This window comes from Syzygium oleosum, unplaced genomic scaffold (assembly GCF_021117445.2).
Source record: "Syzygium oleosum isolate NSW1041296 unplaced genomic scaffold, Sole_v2.1 Sole_v2.25, whole genome shotgun sequence".
Taxonomy (NCBI): domain Eukaryota; kingdom Viridiplantae; phylum Streptophyta; class Magnoliopsida; order Myrtales; family Myrtaceae; genus Syzygium; species Syzygium oleosum.
Window position 1 is genome coordinate 1,735,608 of NW_026607509.1, and position 15,406 is coordinate 1,751,013.

The window sequence follows — 15,406 nt, forward strand, 5'->3', positions numbered from 1 at the left end:
CTTGCTCTTCAGTACTCTCTCTTTTCCACAATCCTAGGGTTTACCTCCGTTTCCTCATATCTATGCCATCATCGTTTAGGTCAGTTTAGTTCGTTGCTCGTCTCTATTGTTGACTTCTTTGCCTCGCCGATATAGACTCTAGGGTTGTTCCAATGTAGTTTCAACCTCGTGGTGCATTGTCCTACCTTTTTTCATTGGCCATGCCGATTTTGGACAAAATGTGCGTAGGTTTGATGAATGTGATTCGAGTCACAATTTTTCGTCTAATAATGTAACTTCAATTGCAGGCTCTCGAGTTGTGTGATTGATTATATGCTTCCCCACCTTTAGAGGTGGAGCTCCCTAGCCTTGGGCAATCTCGACCTCGCCGGATCTGGTGAGGTGGAGCCCCACTCGAGGCCGGCGAGGCTCAAGCTTACCGTTGAGCTTGACCATGCTGGAATTTCGTGAGGTCGAGCCTCACCCGCCTAGGGCTAGTTCATCCCTCGCTTGTGGCCAATTGCGCGGCCGTTGCCGTAACCAGAATTTGGAAAAGTAGACAGCAATGCAAGAATCATTGGTGATTGGAAAATTTTAAAACAAAATTAGATACCAAAGAAACAAAGCAAACAATACGGCCATCAAACTAAACCGTGAGATCTCTTTCTAGAATGGCCTTCAGAGACATCTCGTGAACGTGGATCAATAATGGAAGACATAAACATTGTACTCCACGCAGGCGTCCCCGGTCTTTAGGTCGAGCGTGCGCGTCTTTGCCTGAGCATATCCGCGAGCGAACCGGAAGAGCCCGCTCCCGCCGACGATCGTCAACTCCCGCATGCTGGAGAACACCGCGTTGCGGCCAAGCACGCTCAGCGTGCTCCCATTGTACTTCCCCTCGGTGAACACGTAGTTCTGCACCATGAGCAGCCCCACGTCGTTCTGCGATGCCAGCGCATAGATCCCCTGGGCCCGCCCGACCTCCTTGGAGCTCATCTCGGGGCCCTCGGTCAGCAGGTCATCGATCATGACCACGGCGCCGAACCCTGTGGCCGACGTGTTGGTCATCTTGGCCTCAGCGACGCGCACGGCGGTCGGGTTGGGCCCGCTCACAATGTCGTGGAAGTAGAAGTGGAGGTGGCTCAGCTTCTCGTTCTTGAGCCCGAGCTCGCGCGGGAGGAGGCTCCTCGCAAAGGTGTGCGAGTTTGCGGAGACAAAGACGGTCGACAAAAAGAGAAGAGGGACAACGACGAGCTTTGCGATGCAAACAGCCATGGCTAGAGAGAGAGAGAGAGAGAGAGAGAGAGAGAGAGAGAGAGAGAGAGAGAGAGAGAGAGAGAGAGAGAGAGAGAGAGAGAGAGAGAGAGATAGACGCCAAAAGGGTTCGTTGAGGGGAGGGTTTTATAGAGGAGGCAGATGGAGAAAATGGGGTTTGGCGGAAAATAACGATAATATTTCTTAAAAAGAATACTTAGTTGCGGAGTAGTTAAGGGGAGAAGACCAAATAAGTGGGAGGGACGTGGTCATATGGTGTATGGTGACCTACCATTTACATGCTGCAAATGATGCAATTACGGTCGGCGCGAATCTTCGTCGTTGGTGATGTTTCACTTAGTACTTCATGTGCATGTGCACACATTAAAGGCAACTCACGGCGAGACAAATCTGGCAAAAAATTCAATATTCAGATCGCAATGATGATACGAACATATGAATTCGGCGACTCCATTGGCGTCTTGTTCGATGGTTGTGAAGCCGCGCATTGTGGACAGACCGTCGCACGCCAAGTGGCCCCAAATTCGTGCCTTCGTGTGCCCCTAGTCTCACTTACCAAGCGAGCCCTTTTGCCACGTGAAAAATAAAAAGAGAAAAGTCAAATCGAGAGCTTTCCTTTTGTCCTCCTTTGGCTCCACCCACCGTCCTAACATATGTTATTTATTCAGGTTTTTGGTTCCTTAGGTTTTCCTGTCCAAGATGGTGTCTATGTTTCGTCAAACGTTGTTGCTCTAACTTCATGAAGTCGACTGTAACAATCGTTTGGGATTTGGGTCAGATCCTCAGTTCGTTGATATAGTTAGATGGTATATTATTAGTTCCATTGCAACATTAGCATTCCTAATGCGAGGTTGGGTTTTATTTTTTATTGCTCTCACCAATTGGAGATTGACAAGAACATATACATGATGGGTCAGCTGATATGTGGTACGTTTGATGGATGGACGCTGAATTTCATGCATTATTACAGCTTTGAGATTGCGTTTCGTACATAGCCAGTGCTATTATCCACCAATATTGTTATCCGGCTTTCTATAAACAAAAAATAAAGTACTCATTGTCTCTGCTTATAACTTTTCCTTCAAATTACGAAAAAAAATTCTATATGAATCTATGAATCGGTGTGCCGATAGTTTGAAAAGTTTGATGTATTTAGGCTTGAATAAAAGTCGACATGTGAACGCTAGAAAATTTACAAAGAAATTCAGGATTGGCTTACTAGTAGAGGGTTTATTTTTAAATGACTGGCCTCTCCAATCGGAGTTATGAGTCTCCTGGTCACTCATCGGCCTCAGAGGTTTGTCCGCCGAGGTTCGACCGCGCAATGTCATATAATATTAATCTTAGGCTTGATCCCACTAGCACCGTGATGAAGGTAATAGTTCGTTCAAAAGGAGTAATTACCACGGTTATGAAACCCTATAATAATCAGGGGATCTCCGTGTGGGTTGCTCCTTCACATTCCTTTTGCCAATTGATAAAGAAAAAGCATAAAGCAAAAACTAAGGGCAAGACAAGAAATTTCTAGAAGTGAGAAAACAAGAAGAGAAAAAGAAGACAGAGAGAGCGAGAGAGAAAGCAGCCATTGTCCCAACCTTGACTGACACTCAAAGGCAATATCAGCTTTTCAGTAAAGCCCATGATGTGGCCCATCAAGATTCGATCATTCCAGAGTTCAAAACGAAATGAATAACTTAAGACCCGCGTGCATCTACAAGTCCATTACAGTAATGCCCTTTTGCCGGTAGTGCATGTGTAGGGCAATACATGTTAAAGTTCATTATAGAAATGATGTACAGTATCAGATCCGATCAAATCTTAAAGAATCGTGGTGAAAACTCATCATGGGTCTAACATGAGTCTGTTTATTATAACATGCTCTTATAAAAGGAATTATAAACAATGAAGGTCGTTATTATTGCTCTCTATTAATCTCAACTCTTGGTATAGAAGCAAGGTGGGTTTGGAATGGGTGATCTTGTTCAATCAGTCTTGAACCTATGTAAGTCATTTCGAAATAGAACCGAATGTGTCTTGTTACCCGAAACTTGAAACCTGTTTACATACAATTGGAATGCAGTGCATTATGGGCTACTTGACTATGTCTCCACCCTTTCGTCCTGACTCAACTCTATGAAGTAAGCAAACCAGTAAATTCTCATTAAAGCGGTTTCAGAGGTACTGTTGTAGAATACTTGATCTTCTTTCCATAAACATACATGTTTTACCAACAGAACATCCAACCCAACTTCGTTACATCCCGTGGATCCCACCACGTACGTTAGATTCATTGGAGATCGAAATAAATTAAAAGGAGGGTGTTGATGATTGAATGCACCTGCGTTGGAAGCGTGCTTGAAATGCTTCTCACATCGAGAATTAGACTCGTTATTTTCTTTACCAATTGCTACATCCTTAACAAGAGTAATATACACAAAAGGGGGTGGGGATTGTAATTCAACAATCCCAGAGACAGCCGCTTCATTGGCTGATCTTGCTCTTATCCAAAGTAATTTCCTGATTTGAATGTTGCATGAACACGACATATCTTATCGGTCCTCGATCAGTCCAGGGTTGTGTGTGTGTGTGTGTTGCATATTATTGTACATGTACTTTTTCCGTACAATACACGATTTAACATTTCCAACGTGTCGTGTTGCTATAAAATACGACATGATACGAGAATACGATGTACTTTGAAAGAGAAATTGGAGGAGTTTTTTACTCTGAGAAAGTGGGAGACAGCCTCCTCCATACTCCCGGTCATTTTCACTGCCACTCTCCAACCTTCCCCATGGGGTATTAAGTTTTCATCCCTAAGCCGCCGAATCAAATCCTGAAGTGGATAGAAATCAGAAATAAATTTCTATATGATCCGGTCAGGGTCGGATGCGATCGGGCATACATCGTCCACGCTCTATCATAACGAAGGCCCAACATTGCAATAACGTCGAGCTTTTGTAATGAACTGGGCTTCCGGCCCACCCATTAGACACAACATTCCGGCCTTTTACCCTAATACTCTCCTACATCGACCGAAGGGAACGAAGCTAATTAGTGATAATTACAAAAAAAAGTCATAAACCTATTGTATTTATGTCAATTCAATCCTAAAAATTTCAATTGGCTGGAAATCAGTGACGTGGATGACGGGCATCTGACATGGCACGACTGTTGTTGACGTGGACAATTTTTTTAAATTTTTTAATTTTTTTTTGAATTTTTTAATCTTTATTTTCTTTTTCATTTTTCCTTCCTTCTTTCCTTTTTTTGTTTTCCACCGTGGCCAACGAGGGTGGTCGGAGCTCGCCGGCCACTGGGTGAGGATTATGAAGCCCTCATTGGCCAAGGGTGAAGGAGGCCTTGTTGGCCACAGGTGAAGGCGGCCATGGTCTCGCCAGCTGCGAGCGACGCTACCTTCTCCCACGACCGTGATGGCCTCGCTCAAATCTAGGTGAAACACTGCGCTTCGACCGATGGTAATTAGGGTTGGCTACCTTCAATTGCTCTTACTTTTAAGAGAGTCTTCTTTCCATCGATTTTCGATTTTGCACTTAGTCTTCAGTTTCTCATGGTCGGGAGTCTTCCATCTCTCGCGGTAAGAGAGCTCGTGCTCAAGACACTCGACTCAGGATGCTTGAAAAACTTGCTCTTGCGAGTTTTCCACCTCTTGGTTGTCAAGAGAAATTTTGATAGAGGGTTAACGGGGATAGATTTGGGACTCAAGTAAAAGTATGTGATTTATTACAAAACAAAAAAAAAGTTTAAGGTAAAATTAAGCCTAAAACTAAAGTTTGGGATATTTTATGGGATAAAATTTTTTTTTAGAATAAAGTTGAGATTAGACTTAAAAGTTAGAAATTTTTTAGGGTATTAGGCCAAAATAACAAGGAAACTAGAAAGGGGGGTTTTTTATGACATGGAGGAAGAAGTGAGCGTTTTCTTCGGTGGGCGTCAAAAAGCAAAACCCTTCGTTCCAAACCAAGGTGATGAAGCCGCCCGATATCTAACCTCCGCTCACCCCAATCACATATTGGCACATTCATGATGCATCATGATCGAAAGTCCTTATAAAAGACTAATTAATGTATCAGTGTACTGTCATCGTCATATATTCGCTTGATTTTCTTGATGGGTTGGAGGCGGGAAAAGTACAAAAAAAATCATAAATCTATGGCATTGATAGTAATACAGTTTTAAACTTTTTAATTGTACAAATTTAGTTTTAAACTTTTTCATTTGTGCCAATTGAGTCCACCCGATCTATTTTGATCGGAAATCACCGATGTGGATGATAGCTGTCCTATGTGGCATAGTCAACGCTGACGTGCACATTCTTAATAATATTTTAATAATATTTTGAATTTATTATTATTTTTTCTTTTTTTTTGGCCAGCCAGGGCTGTTGTGATCCTTTGTGAACTCGCTCGCGACTGGCAAGGCATTGATGGCCTTGGGCAAGGCCATCGCAGCCTCGCCGGCCACAAGTGGGGTGGCCTGGGGTGAAGCCATTGTCGCCTCGCTAGCCACGGGTGAGAGGGCCTTCGAGGCCTTGCTCGCGGGCCGAGGCCGCCGAGGTTGCAATGGCCTTGGGCGAGGCCATCGTGGCCCTACTGGCCGCGGACAAGGCCTTGAAGGCCCTTGCCCAGGGCCTTTGCCAAGGCCGGCCCTTGCCCGCGATCGGAAGGAAAAAAAAGAAGAAGAGAAAATAATTAACGTGGCAGACTAGTTGGTCATCGACGCTTGGGCCACGGTTCCGACGGTGTCGTTACTCCGGGCGATTGCGTTCTGCACGCACACGCGAAAGCGAGTGAGCTTCTCTCGCTCGGAGCTTAGGAGTTCGGATTTCGTAGGGAGTGCGGTGGACGAAACAATGAATGAGAAGAGAAAGAGCTTCGTGAGGGTTAAGGCCATGGCGTGGGAATTGCGTAGGGAATGATTCGCTAGACGTGGTGACTGCGGCAGATAGATAACAAAGCTAGAATATGTTTGCATCGGTGGTATAAAAGAAAATTATTGATGTTAGATGTCATTATAATAACTCAGAATTATGTTCGCGTACTTCTGAGAAATTGAAAATAAAAGAAATTACAATCACAAGAAAAAGAAGAAGAAAAGTCTAGCAACTGAAAAGAAATAAAAAAGGAAAATCTTGAATATGTTTGCATTGGTGGTATAATCTATCAGTTACCCAACGAGAAATAGAATCCGTAGATATTGACACAAACAATCCCTGAACTTTAGCACAATATGCAATGTGGCCCTTAAACTTTTTAATTTATTTAATGTAGCCCTTGAATTTTAGCCTAATATTCAGTATAGTCTTTGAACTTTTAATTTGTTCGATGTGGTTCCTGAATATTTGTTATATATTCAATGTAATCCCCGAACTATATGAAAATGTTCAATGTAGTCTCTGAACTTGAATTAATGGAAGGATTACATTGAACATTTTCACATAGTTTAGGGATTGAATTGAACATGTATTAAAAATTCAGGGATGACATTGAACACATTAAAAGTATATGGATCACATTACGCATTGGGTTAATAAATTAAAAATTCAAGAAACAAATTACATATTAAGCCAAAGTTCAAGGATCGTTAAATCATCAAATCTCATAACCCATAAGGATCATCTCATAGACTGTCTTGACAACTAACCTGGATGACCGAAACAAACATTTTTTCCAGTACTGACTTCGTTAATTTCAAAATTTATTCTCGTTGGCAATGCTATTTTTTCGTTTTGACAAGTAAAAAGGGTAGAGTGAGCCGACTATCGCTATGATCTCCTCTGTCACCATAAGGGTTCTACATCTGCTATGGAACGTTCCGCTTGAGCTATAGCTGCACCGTACCACTCACAAATCGAGGATCTGAGGTCGGTGAGTCCGATGTGAGATATGCGTAGCTACATAGCTTAGAACGAGCCATTGAAAGATTCACTTATGACATGAATCGAGCTCGTGACCTTATGTAAAATAAGTGACCCATTTACCACTGAGCTAACCATAGAGGTGGCCAATGAGGTTTTAATTTTTGTTCACCTAACGTAGTACCAATTAATTGGAAAACCTCAGCGTCATGAAGAAGCTAATACCCACGTGATTGTTGCCGATAATATCCCTGTCTTATATCTAATGATTGTGCTATGAGGTTTAATTAAGAAACTTTCCCGACTTAAATACAAATAATGAGAGTTTAAGTTTAGATTACACGCACTACAAAAAAATAAGGTTTTGGTCACGAATTTTGCCACGAAAAATTTGGCAAAATTCGTCGCTAAATGAATCTGCGACGAAAAAAATTTCGTCGCTAAATGAATTTGCGACGAAAAAAATTTCGTCGCTAATACGGCGTCGCAAAATTTAGCTACGAAAAATTTCAATTTTCGTCGCTAAATTGCGACGAAAAAATATTCGTGGCAAAATTCGTCGCTAATTATTCTTGGCAAAATTCGTGGCTAATTTGCCACGAATTGTATTCGTCGCTAATTATTCGTGGCAAAATTCGTGGCTAATTTGCCACAAACTGTATTCGTTGCAAAATTTGTCGCTAATTTGCCCCGAAAAAATTTTTATAAAAAAAAATTGTGGCTAATTTGCCACGAACTGTATTCATTGCTAATTTGCCCCTAAAAAACAAAAAAAATATTCTATTTTTTTTTTATAAAAAACAATTCGTGGCAAAATTCGTGGTTAATTTGCCACGAATTGTATTCGTCGCAAAATTCGTCGCTAATTTACACCGAAAAAACAAAAAAAAATATTCTATTTTTTTATAAAAAAAAATTCGTGGCTAACTTGCCACGAACTGTATTCGTCGCAAAATTCGTCGCTAATTTGCCCCTAAAAAACAAAAAAAATATTATATTTTTTTATAAAAAAAATTCGTGGCAAAATTCGTGGCTAATTTGCCACGAACTGTATTCGTCGCAAAATTTATTGCTAATTTGTCCTGAAAAAACAAAAAAAAATATTCTAATTTTTTTATAAAAAACATTCGTGGCAAAATTCGTGGTTAATTTGGAAAGGAACTGTATTCGTCGCTAATTTGCCCCGAAAAAACAAAAGAAATATTTGTGGCAAAATTCGTGGCTAATTTGCCCCGAAAAAACAAAAAAAAATATTCTATTTTTTTTATAAAAAAAAAATTCGTGGCTAATTTGCCACGAACTGTATTCGTCGCAAAATTCAAGTGGCAAAAAAAAAGCTGCAACTAAGACTCCGTTTCTTTCACTGAAACTGAACGATAACATTTTCCTAAAAATAATCGTTTATATATAGCTTACAAAAGGAATGAACAAAATTTTTTTTTATCGTTCAAGAAAATGTTTAGACATAAATTATTGTCGATAATGAAAATATTTTTCATTGGCTAATTATTTCAAGCGATATAAGCAATCATTTTTGAAAAAATATTTTTCAAATCATTCTTTTTCCGTGAAACAAACAGAGATTGTTCGCGAGATTAACTGCATAGAATTTGCACATACAGAGAAAACAGGACTAAATAAGCAAGCTCCAAAAGTCAGCAAAATGAAAAGACCCCAGTTACACATAGATCGAATGCCACTTAGTGAACATATCAAATTGAGCACATATAAAAGATGCAAGAAGTTTTGCCTACTAATAAGCTGTCAACTATTGTACCCAGCAAGGAAAGGAAAATAAAAGGTTGTCAGCTATTATAACCTTCCCATCTTGATATATGAAGGCCGAAGCTTCGATATATGCCACAGCTTGATACCTGGAGAAGACAAGGGAGAAAGAGAGAGTCTTATTAACAGATTGCCAAACCAAAGCCACCAGCTACAAGTGGACCGAACCCAAAACACAGGGAAGGTAGAGTGCATCCATAACAGTTGTGCATGTATGAAGAGCTCTTCAAAGTAGCAGATAAAGGTAAAAATTTAAATGAGGAATGCACACGTGTGGGACATGTAAAAGAAAGAATAGTTGTTTAGTAATTCCAAAAAGTTTTGCAGCAACCGAGGCTCCTATTTGTGAGGTTTGGGGAGGGCAATCAAATGGGATCAGTCTTCTTCTATCTCTCCATAGAGGCTTTTTCCTCACTCTCACCACAGCTTCAATACTCAAAGATAATGAACAAGGACACAGACACAAAAGTTGTTTCCACATAAAGAATAGGAGAAGGAGAAGAGGGAAAGGCACCTCTTAAATTGCTGTGAGATATAGATCACAACATCTCTCTTTGTCCAAACACTTTAATGTAAAACTTCTTGAAGCAAGTGGTAAGAAGTCCAAGAACCATTTTCTCTTGGAACTATGGAAGTTGAATCTAATTTCTTATAAAACTGTATCAAGCTACTACAAGTCTTAATGTCAGAAAAGAGAAAAGCTTTCTCCCCTGATCAAAGATCAATAAACAAACTTATGTATGCCCGACAGGTTATGTTCCATCGAGTCGTATCCTGGCTAGAAGATGCAGGTGTCTTCATTTCACCTTTCCATTCCTTGCAGAAGAAGACATGAGTTGTGACTCCTATGAATAACTCTGAAATTCTTAGCTTGGAGGGTCCAATGCAAGGTTTGAACTGCCTTAGACAATCATCTCAGTAAGTGATCAAAGAATGAGAGAAGTTTTCCTGACACTGCCCTCGAACTATTGGTAATTATACTTCTGTTAGCGCGGAAAGTCTTACTAGCTAAGGAAATACTAAAGCTTTCACCACATTCACAGGTCCATTTCTAGAAAAGTTTTGTCAGATTATCCAACCCAAAACTTAGAGCTTGTTCACTTCCATTTTAGCATAGGCAAAAACTACCTTCTTCCTTTCCCGGCAAAATTTAAATAACATCCAAATTTCAAAAAGTAATGAAAAAACTAAACGCTGATGTATGTGTCAACATTTCTGTCATTATGAAAGTGTTAGGTGTTTTGGGTTTAAAATGGTCAAATGAGTGCACAGTAAGCTATAAGGTGTAGAGAGACAAGGCCTAAATATACCTTGTAGACATGCCCTTAAGCTATACGGCCTAGGGAAAATATATATAAGGCCTTAACAAGCCTGGTAGACAAGTGATATAGGACATTGAATATACCCTTTCAGGTGCAAACGGGAAGTGTAATGATGAAAGCGGTTAGACAGACAAGGACCACAGGTGAAATAAAAATATGAATGTTTTGTTAAGATATTAAACCCAAAAGCTTAAACTATTAGGTGGAAGGAGATAACGTGTACATAAGGCCCAGTCAAGACCCAAAAACAAACAATGTTGGATACTTAACAAATCTCTCTAAAATCAACATCATTTTCTATCCTCAAAGCTTTTCCTCGTTTAGGCATTCCAAACTGTTCCACCCAACGAGAGACAAAACTACAGTTCTTCCTCAAGAATCAGAAATCAATATCAAGAAACTTCTACAGACTAGGTTTCTCTCGCATGAGAATATACAGCAGACACCACCCTATTCAGCATTTGGCATATTCTCGCACATAACCAGAAAACAAGAACCATCAATTCTACTGTCACTCCCGCATATAAGAAAATGCTCCTGAGCAGACAGTTATAAAAATTCAAGAAAATCCACAACAGTCAAAACTAAGGATGGCTTCTACACACTAATCTAAGGTCAGTATATGGCATGAAAACTTTAAATGGATCATTTTTTTGTTCAATTATCACTCTAAAGGCATCAATATCCAGTAGAAACTCAAAAAAATGAACACCTTCCTATGTACCCAGAACTATTGATAGTAAGAGATCCTAAAGTTATTATATAAGAAAACTTTTAAATAAGCATTACTCAGACAGAGTCCCCGCTATCTACTTTGAGAGAACACAACCATGTCAAGCTCACTAGCATTAGATCACGAGAATAAGGATACATTACAAGATCTTACAAAACTTAAATTTCAATTGATATAAAATTCTGCAGTAAATAAAGGAGTTAGTAAATTAGACCAGCTATTATATAACTCACCCAAGGTTCAAGAGACCAGCAACTGTACTGACGCTGATATCAAAATCTACTTTGGGTTGAATAATGAAATTGCCTTCCCTTATAGGCTGACATATATTGTTTAGAAGAGAATGAGAAGCTAGTATTTCCGTTAGCTATAGCAAGTAGAAAGATGATAGTTGCAACTTCATCACAAACCTCCCGTATCAGTACGGCGAATCTGCCCTCACATATCCTGACTCTTATGCAGTCACTCTCTTGCAACTGTCCATTAGCAGGAATTCCAGGAAGCCGCAAGTATATATCAATGAAATTTTGAGCAGAACTGCAGATCTTTGCACGGTCCAGAATTTTTAGAATATCTTGATAAGCCACCTAGTATAGAAGGGCATTTTATTTCATTGTACATAACAAATAAATATTCAAGATAGGAGCAATAGAGTCATTGTAGTGCTATTACTTGTTTGTTGCTCTTCAAAAGAAACAGTGAACTCTCAGGAGAAAGTACCGGGTCAAAGTCATTCCGAATTTTGAGCTGCAATGCAGGACCAAAGTTAACCCTCAAAGAAGACAATTAGAACAAAGGAGCATCTAACAGTTCATATTTCTCCAAGGCAAATTATCTAAATGATAGAGCAAATTAGGAAAAATTCACTTAAAATTAAACATTTCGGCCTTATAATCCCAGATTCACTTACATGTGCATGAACAAGATGGGGCTCGATATGCTGTTGGAACATGGGGAAGACAGTCATCATGATCTCATTCTGAGACATGAAACAGCCCACTCTGCTTTTGTCCCTTTGGACTCGAGATATCAAATGTGAATGAAACGGAGTCTTAGTCCTAACGCTACGAGCCAGATAGACACTTAATCCAGATCGAAACAATAAGTACCCGACTGAGGTGAGCCAACAACCGATCCTTAGCCGCGCGAATTGAGAGGTTTGGGGGTGGGGATAGGGAGAGAGAACAGAGAGAGAGAAAATCGGGGTGAGGGGGGCATATAAAAAAATTTAGCGATCCGTGTCCAAATCCGTGGCTAATTAGCCACGGAAATTAAGTATCGCGGCATTTCCTGACTATATTAATTTCCGTGGCTAAATTCATGGCTAATTAGCCACGGATTTAGCAACGGAAATTAAGTATCGCGGCATTTCCCTACTATATTTATTTCCGTGGCTAAATCCGTGGCTAATTAGCCACGGATTTAGCCACGGAAATTAAGTATCGTGGCATTTCCCGACTATATTTATTTTCATGGCTAAATCCGTGGCTAATTAGCCACGGAAATTAAGTATCGCGGTATTTTCGTACTATATTTATTTCCGTGGCTAAATCCGTGTTTTTTGTCACAAATTCCGTTGTAAATTAGCCACGGAAAATTTTTCGTCGCAAATTAGCCACGGAAAATTTTTCGTTGCAAATTCCGTCGCAAATTAGCCACTGAAAATTTTCCGTTGCAAATTAGTCACGGAAAATTTTTCCTTGCAAATTCCGTCGCAAATTAGCCACGGAAAATTTTTCGTCGCAAATTCTATTGCAAATTAGCGACGAATTTTCTTTCGTCGCTAATTAGCGACGAATAATTTTTCGCCGCTAATTTTCCGTAGCTAAATCCTTGTTTTTTTGTAGTGACGTCAACAAAAACAAGACGGGCCTATACGCAAATGTTACATACCCTCTGGAATTAAGGATTAATAAAACCTTTTTAATGTTTTGTAAGTTCAGATTGGGCAGATCGGCTTGTTAACTAGGCTGATGAACAAACTCAACGCATCGGCCTTCTCTTTCATTTTGATGAAAGAGATGAACCCATCTAGGCCACACAATATAATTTGAGAACGGGATGATCCGTTTATCTGATTTCCAAGGTAAAACTTCTGCATTGGATATGCATTAGCCATTGATTGCAAAGACAATATTGAGCAACATTGATAGTTTGGCGAGTATTTTCTTCAATTACAAATTTGACTTACAATAATTTTTAGCCAATGAAATTTCGTTCCATCCGACGACTTCTTAAGTATTAATCATTCATTTTGATTAACATGAACATACTCATAGCGCTAAAGAAGCTCTGCTTGTTGTAATTATAAGTTAATAATGACTCAACATTAATGAGATGTCTCTTCTTCAGTTCACGTGCAAAAGATTTAATAGTTATCTCTTCAATTCGCGTGTAGAGGATTTAATTATCATTTCTTCAGTTCATGTGCAACAGTTTAATAGATGTCTCTTGAGTTCACATGAAGAGGGTTCTTTGTTTTTAATAAGAAGTGTCTATTTAGTTCTTTAGAGTTCGTGCTCTAGATGTACCAATTTTGAGAAATGTTCGACAGAATCCTGTTCGTATAGTGCTAATACAAACGGGCTTGAGGTGTTGTATCTTTAGAGGCATAGTTCACAAATATGCAAAACACTGATGATAGGAACTAATCGCCTTAAGAAGATTATGTTTTTTCTTCTTCGATTTTATAGTATCTAGCAAGTCTATATTTGGTGTGTTATTCAGTCATCTTTATTTGTCAAGATTATATAAACATTGGCTCGATTGTTATTAAATTTGTTATCACTTTTTCAAAGTTATTATCTTTGTCTATATTTTTTGGTTACAAAGCACAAAAGAAACAACACTAGTGACCAGAATAAATTGTCTTTGCTTCATTAATAAAACAAATACTTTAAGCTTTTAGCATTACGAATCATTCCATCTCCATATTATACAAATGGGAGTAGTGATGACCAAAAACAGATGACGACAAATTATACTGGTCGAAGAGTCACGACATTGTCGGGTCACGGGTGTTAGACGGGTGGCCTCCACTTCAACGGTTTTTAAGGGAAACATTAACCAAATAAGTTGGTCGTACTTGATCGACCACAACAAACATTGTTAATTTCCCTTACTGGCCATATTTGGCCATATGTATAGTATATGTTATGGTCAAGATGATATTGTTTCCAGTGTCTATAAGCTGTGTATAAAGTTGGTCAGGCATGCCGGTGAACACTATGATGATAAATGTACTGTTTCAATCTTTACCAGTCAAATAATCACACACGTCCGGAGATCACAGGGTCTCTGTGCCCCATTTGCTCGCGACCTGCGTACACAATATGATAAATTTCTCGGGATGATGCAGGTACAAAGTTCCGCCAATGTAAATTATGTACGAGGATCCATTTCTCCGTCGGTTTCTCAATAAATCTCAACTTTTAATACTTCAGTTATAAACATCACTGTGGGATGGATCGGATGAATGAAAAATGGAACGAAAAAACTGATGGTGCGAAGGATCTCATCTCGTAGATCGCAAATGTTGTGCGTGTGGTCTTCATTTGCTATTCGCTCTGTTGTGTCCCGTTTTGTTGGGCTATTGTTGCGCTGTCTTGTCACTTACAACAAAATTAATCCTATCGTTCCGCAATGTCTCATCCTATGTTGGAGAAAGAATGAAAATTGGCTTGTTGAAAACAAAACTCTCAGTAACAAGAGAGCTGGACCGATTTCTAATCATACACTGTCGACAGAATTACAAGAAACTCTTCCAAACTTTTCATAAAACATTTTCATGCTCTCTACTTCGATTTTAGTTAAGTTTTTATTGTTGTTAAACCAAACAAAAACAACTCCCAAGCTTAACCTAGCGAAACCGTCAATAGTGAGTGGTACACAGAGAAATCATACACAAGAACGACGAGTCCATTCTTCAGGTCCAACGAGTAAGTGCTAGTCTGAACATAACCCCGGGCCAACCGGAAAAGACCAGTTCCACCAACAATAGGCATTTCCCTCACCTTCAACGACAACATGTTCCTCCCCACAACGGTCAAACTGCTCCCGTTGTACTTCCCCGCCGTGAACACGAAGTTCAGGGACATCGACAAGGCCATCTCACTTTGGGATGCAAATGCCGCCATGCCTTGTACCACACCCACGTTCTTGGAGCTCATCTCGGGACCCACAGTCAACGCATCGTCGAAAACCCTTACTAGACCGAATGACGTGGCGGACTGGTTGGTCGTCGATGCCTGGGCTACGGTTACGACGGTGGCATTGCTCCCGGCGATTTTGTCCTGCACGTACACGCGGAAGTGAGTGAGCTTCTCGCGCTTGGAGGTTAGGAGTTCGGATCTCGCGGTGAGTACGGTGGAAGAAACAAGGAATGAGAAGAGAAAGAGCTTGGTTAGGGTTAAGGCCATGGCGGTAGGAATTGGG

At 40.0% G+C, this 15,406-nt stretch overlaps 3 protein-coding genes across 3 annotated transcripts; all 3 read right to left on the reverse strand.

Annotated features, from left to right (window-relative positions):
• Positions 1-541: 541 nt before the first annotated feature.
• On the reverse strand, positions 542-1,279 carry LOC115674757 (dirigent protein 22-like). Its single transcript, XM_030597257.2, has one exon. It carries the CDS (start codon positions 1,252-1,254, stop codon positions 682-684), a length of 573 nt encoding a protein of 190 aa, XP_030453117.1. The 5' UTR covers positions 1,255-1,279; the 3' UTR covers positions 542-681.
• A 7,470-nt stretch (positions 1,280-8,749) lies between these two features.
• Positions 8,750-12,088, reverse strand: LOC115674589 (uncharacterized). The gene is made up of 5 exons (XM_030597015.2): positions 11,883-12,088; positions 11,645-11,719; positions 11,383-11,559; positions 11,206-11,291; positions 8,750-9,006 (listed from the first exon to the last, which is right to left on the reverse strand). Exons 1-5 carry the CDS (start codon positions 11,958-11,960, stop codon positions 8,901-8,903), a joined length of 522 nt encoding a protein of 173 aa, XP_030452875.1. The 5' UTR covers positions 11,961-12,088; the 3' UTR covers positions 8,750-8,900.
• Positions 12,089-14,826: 2,738 nt separating this feature from the next.
• Positions 14,827-15,406, reverse strand: LOC115674821 (dirigent protein 19-like). The gene has a single exon (XM_030597333.2). The coding sequence runs from the start codon at positions 15,388-15,390 to the stop codon at positions 14,827-14,829; it is 564 nt and encodes a 187-aa protein (XP_030453193.1). The 5' UTR covers positions 15,391-15,406.

What these genes read in the sequence shown, in the direction of transcription:
- LOC115674757 (XM_030597257.2), bottom strand. Translation starts at nt 1,254, where the DNA reads ATGGCTGTTTGCATCGCAAAGCTCGTCGTTGTCCCTCTTCTCTTTTTG.
- LOC115674589 (XM_030597015.2), bottom strand. Translation starts at nt 11,960, where the DNA reads ATGTCTCAGAATGAGATCATGATGACTGTCTTCCCCATGTTCCAACAG. An exon ending in CCCATCTTGTTCATGCACAT is followed by an intron (nt 11,720 to 11,882) that starts GTAAGTGAATCT and finishes CCTGCATTGCAG; the next exon opens with CTCAAAATTCGGAATGACTT. An exon ending in TTTTGAAGAGCAACAAACAA is followed by an intron (nt 11,560 to 11,644) that starts GTAATAGCACTA and finishes CTTCTATACTAG; the next exon opens with GTGGCTTATCAAGATATTCT.
- LOC115674821 (XM_030597333.2), bottom strand. Translation starts at nt 15,390, where the DNA reads ATGGCCTTAACCCTAACCAAGCTCTTTCTCTTCTCATTCCTTGTTTCT.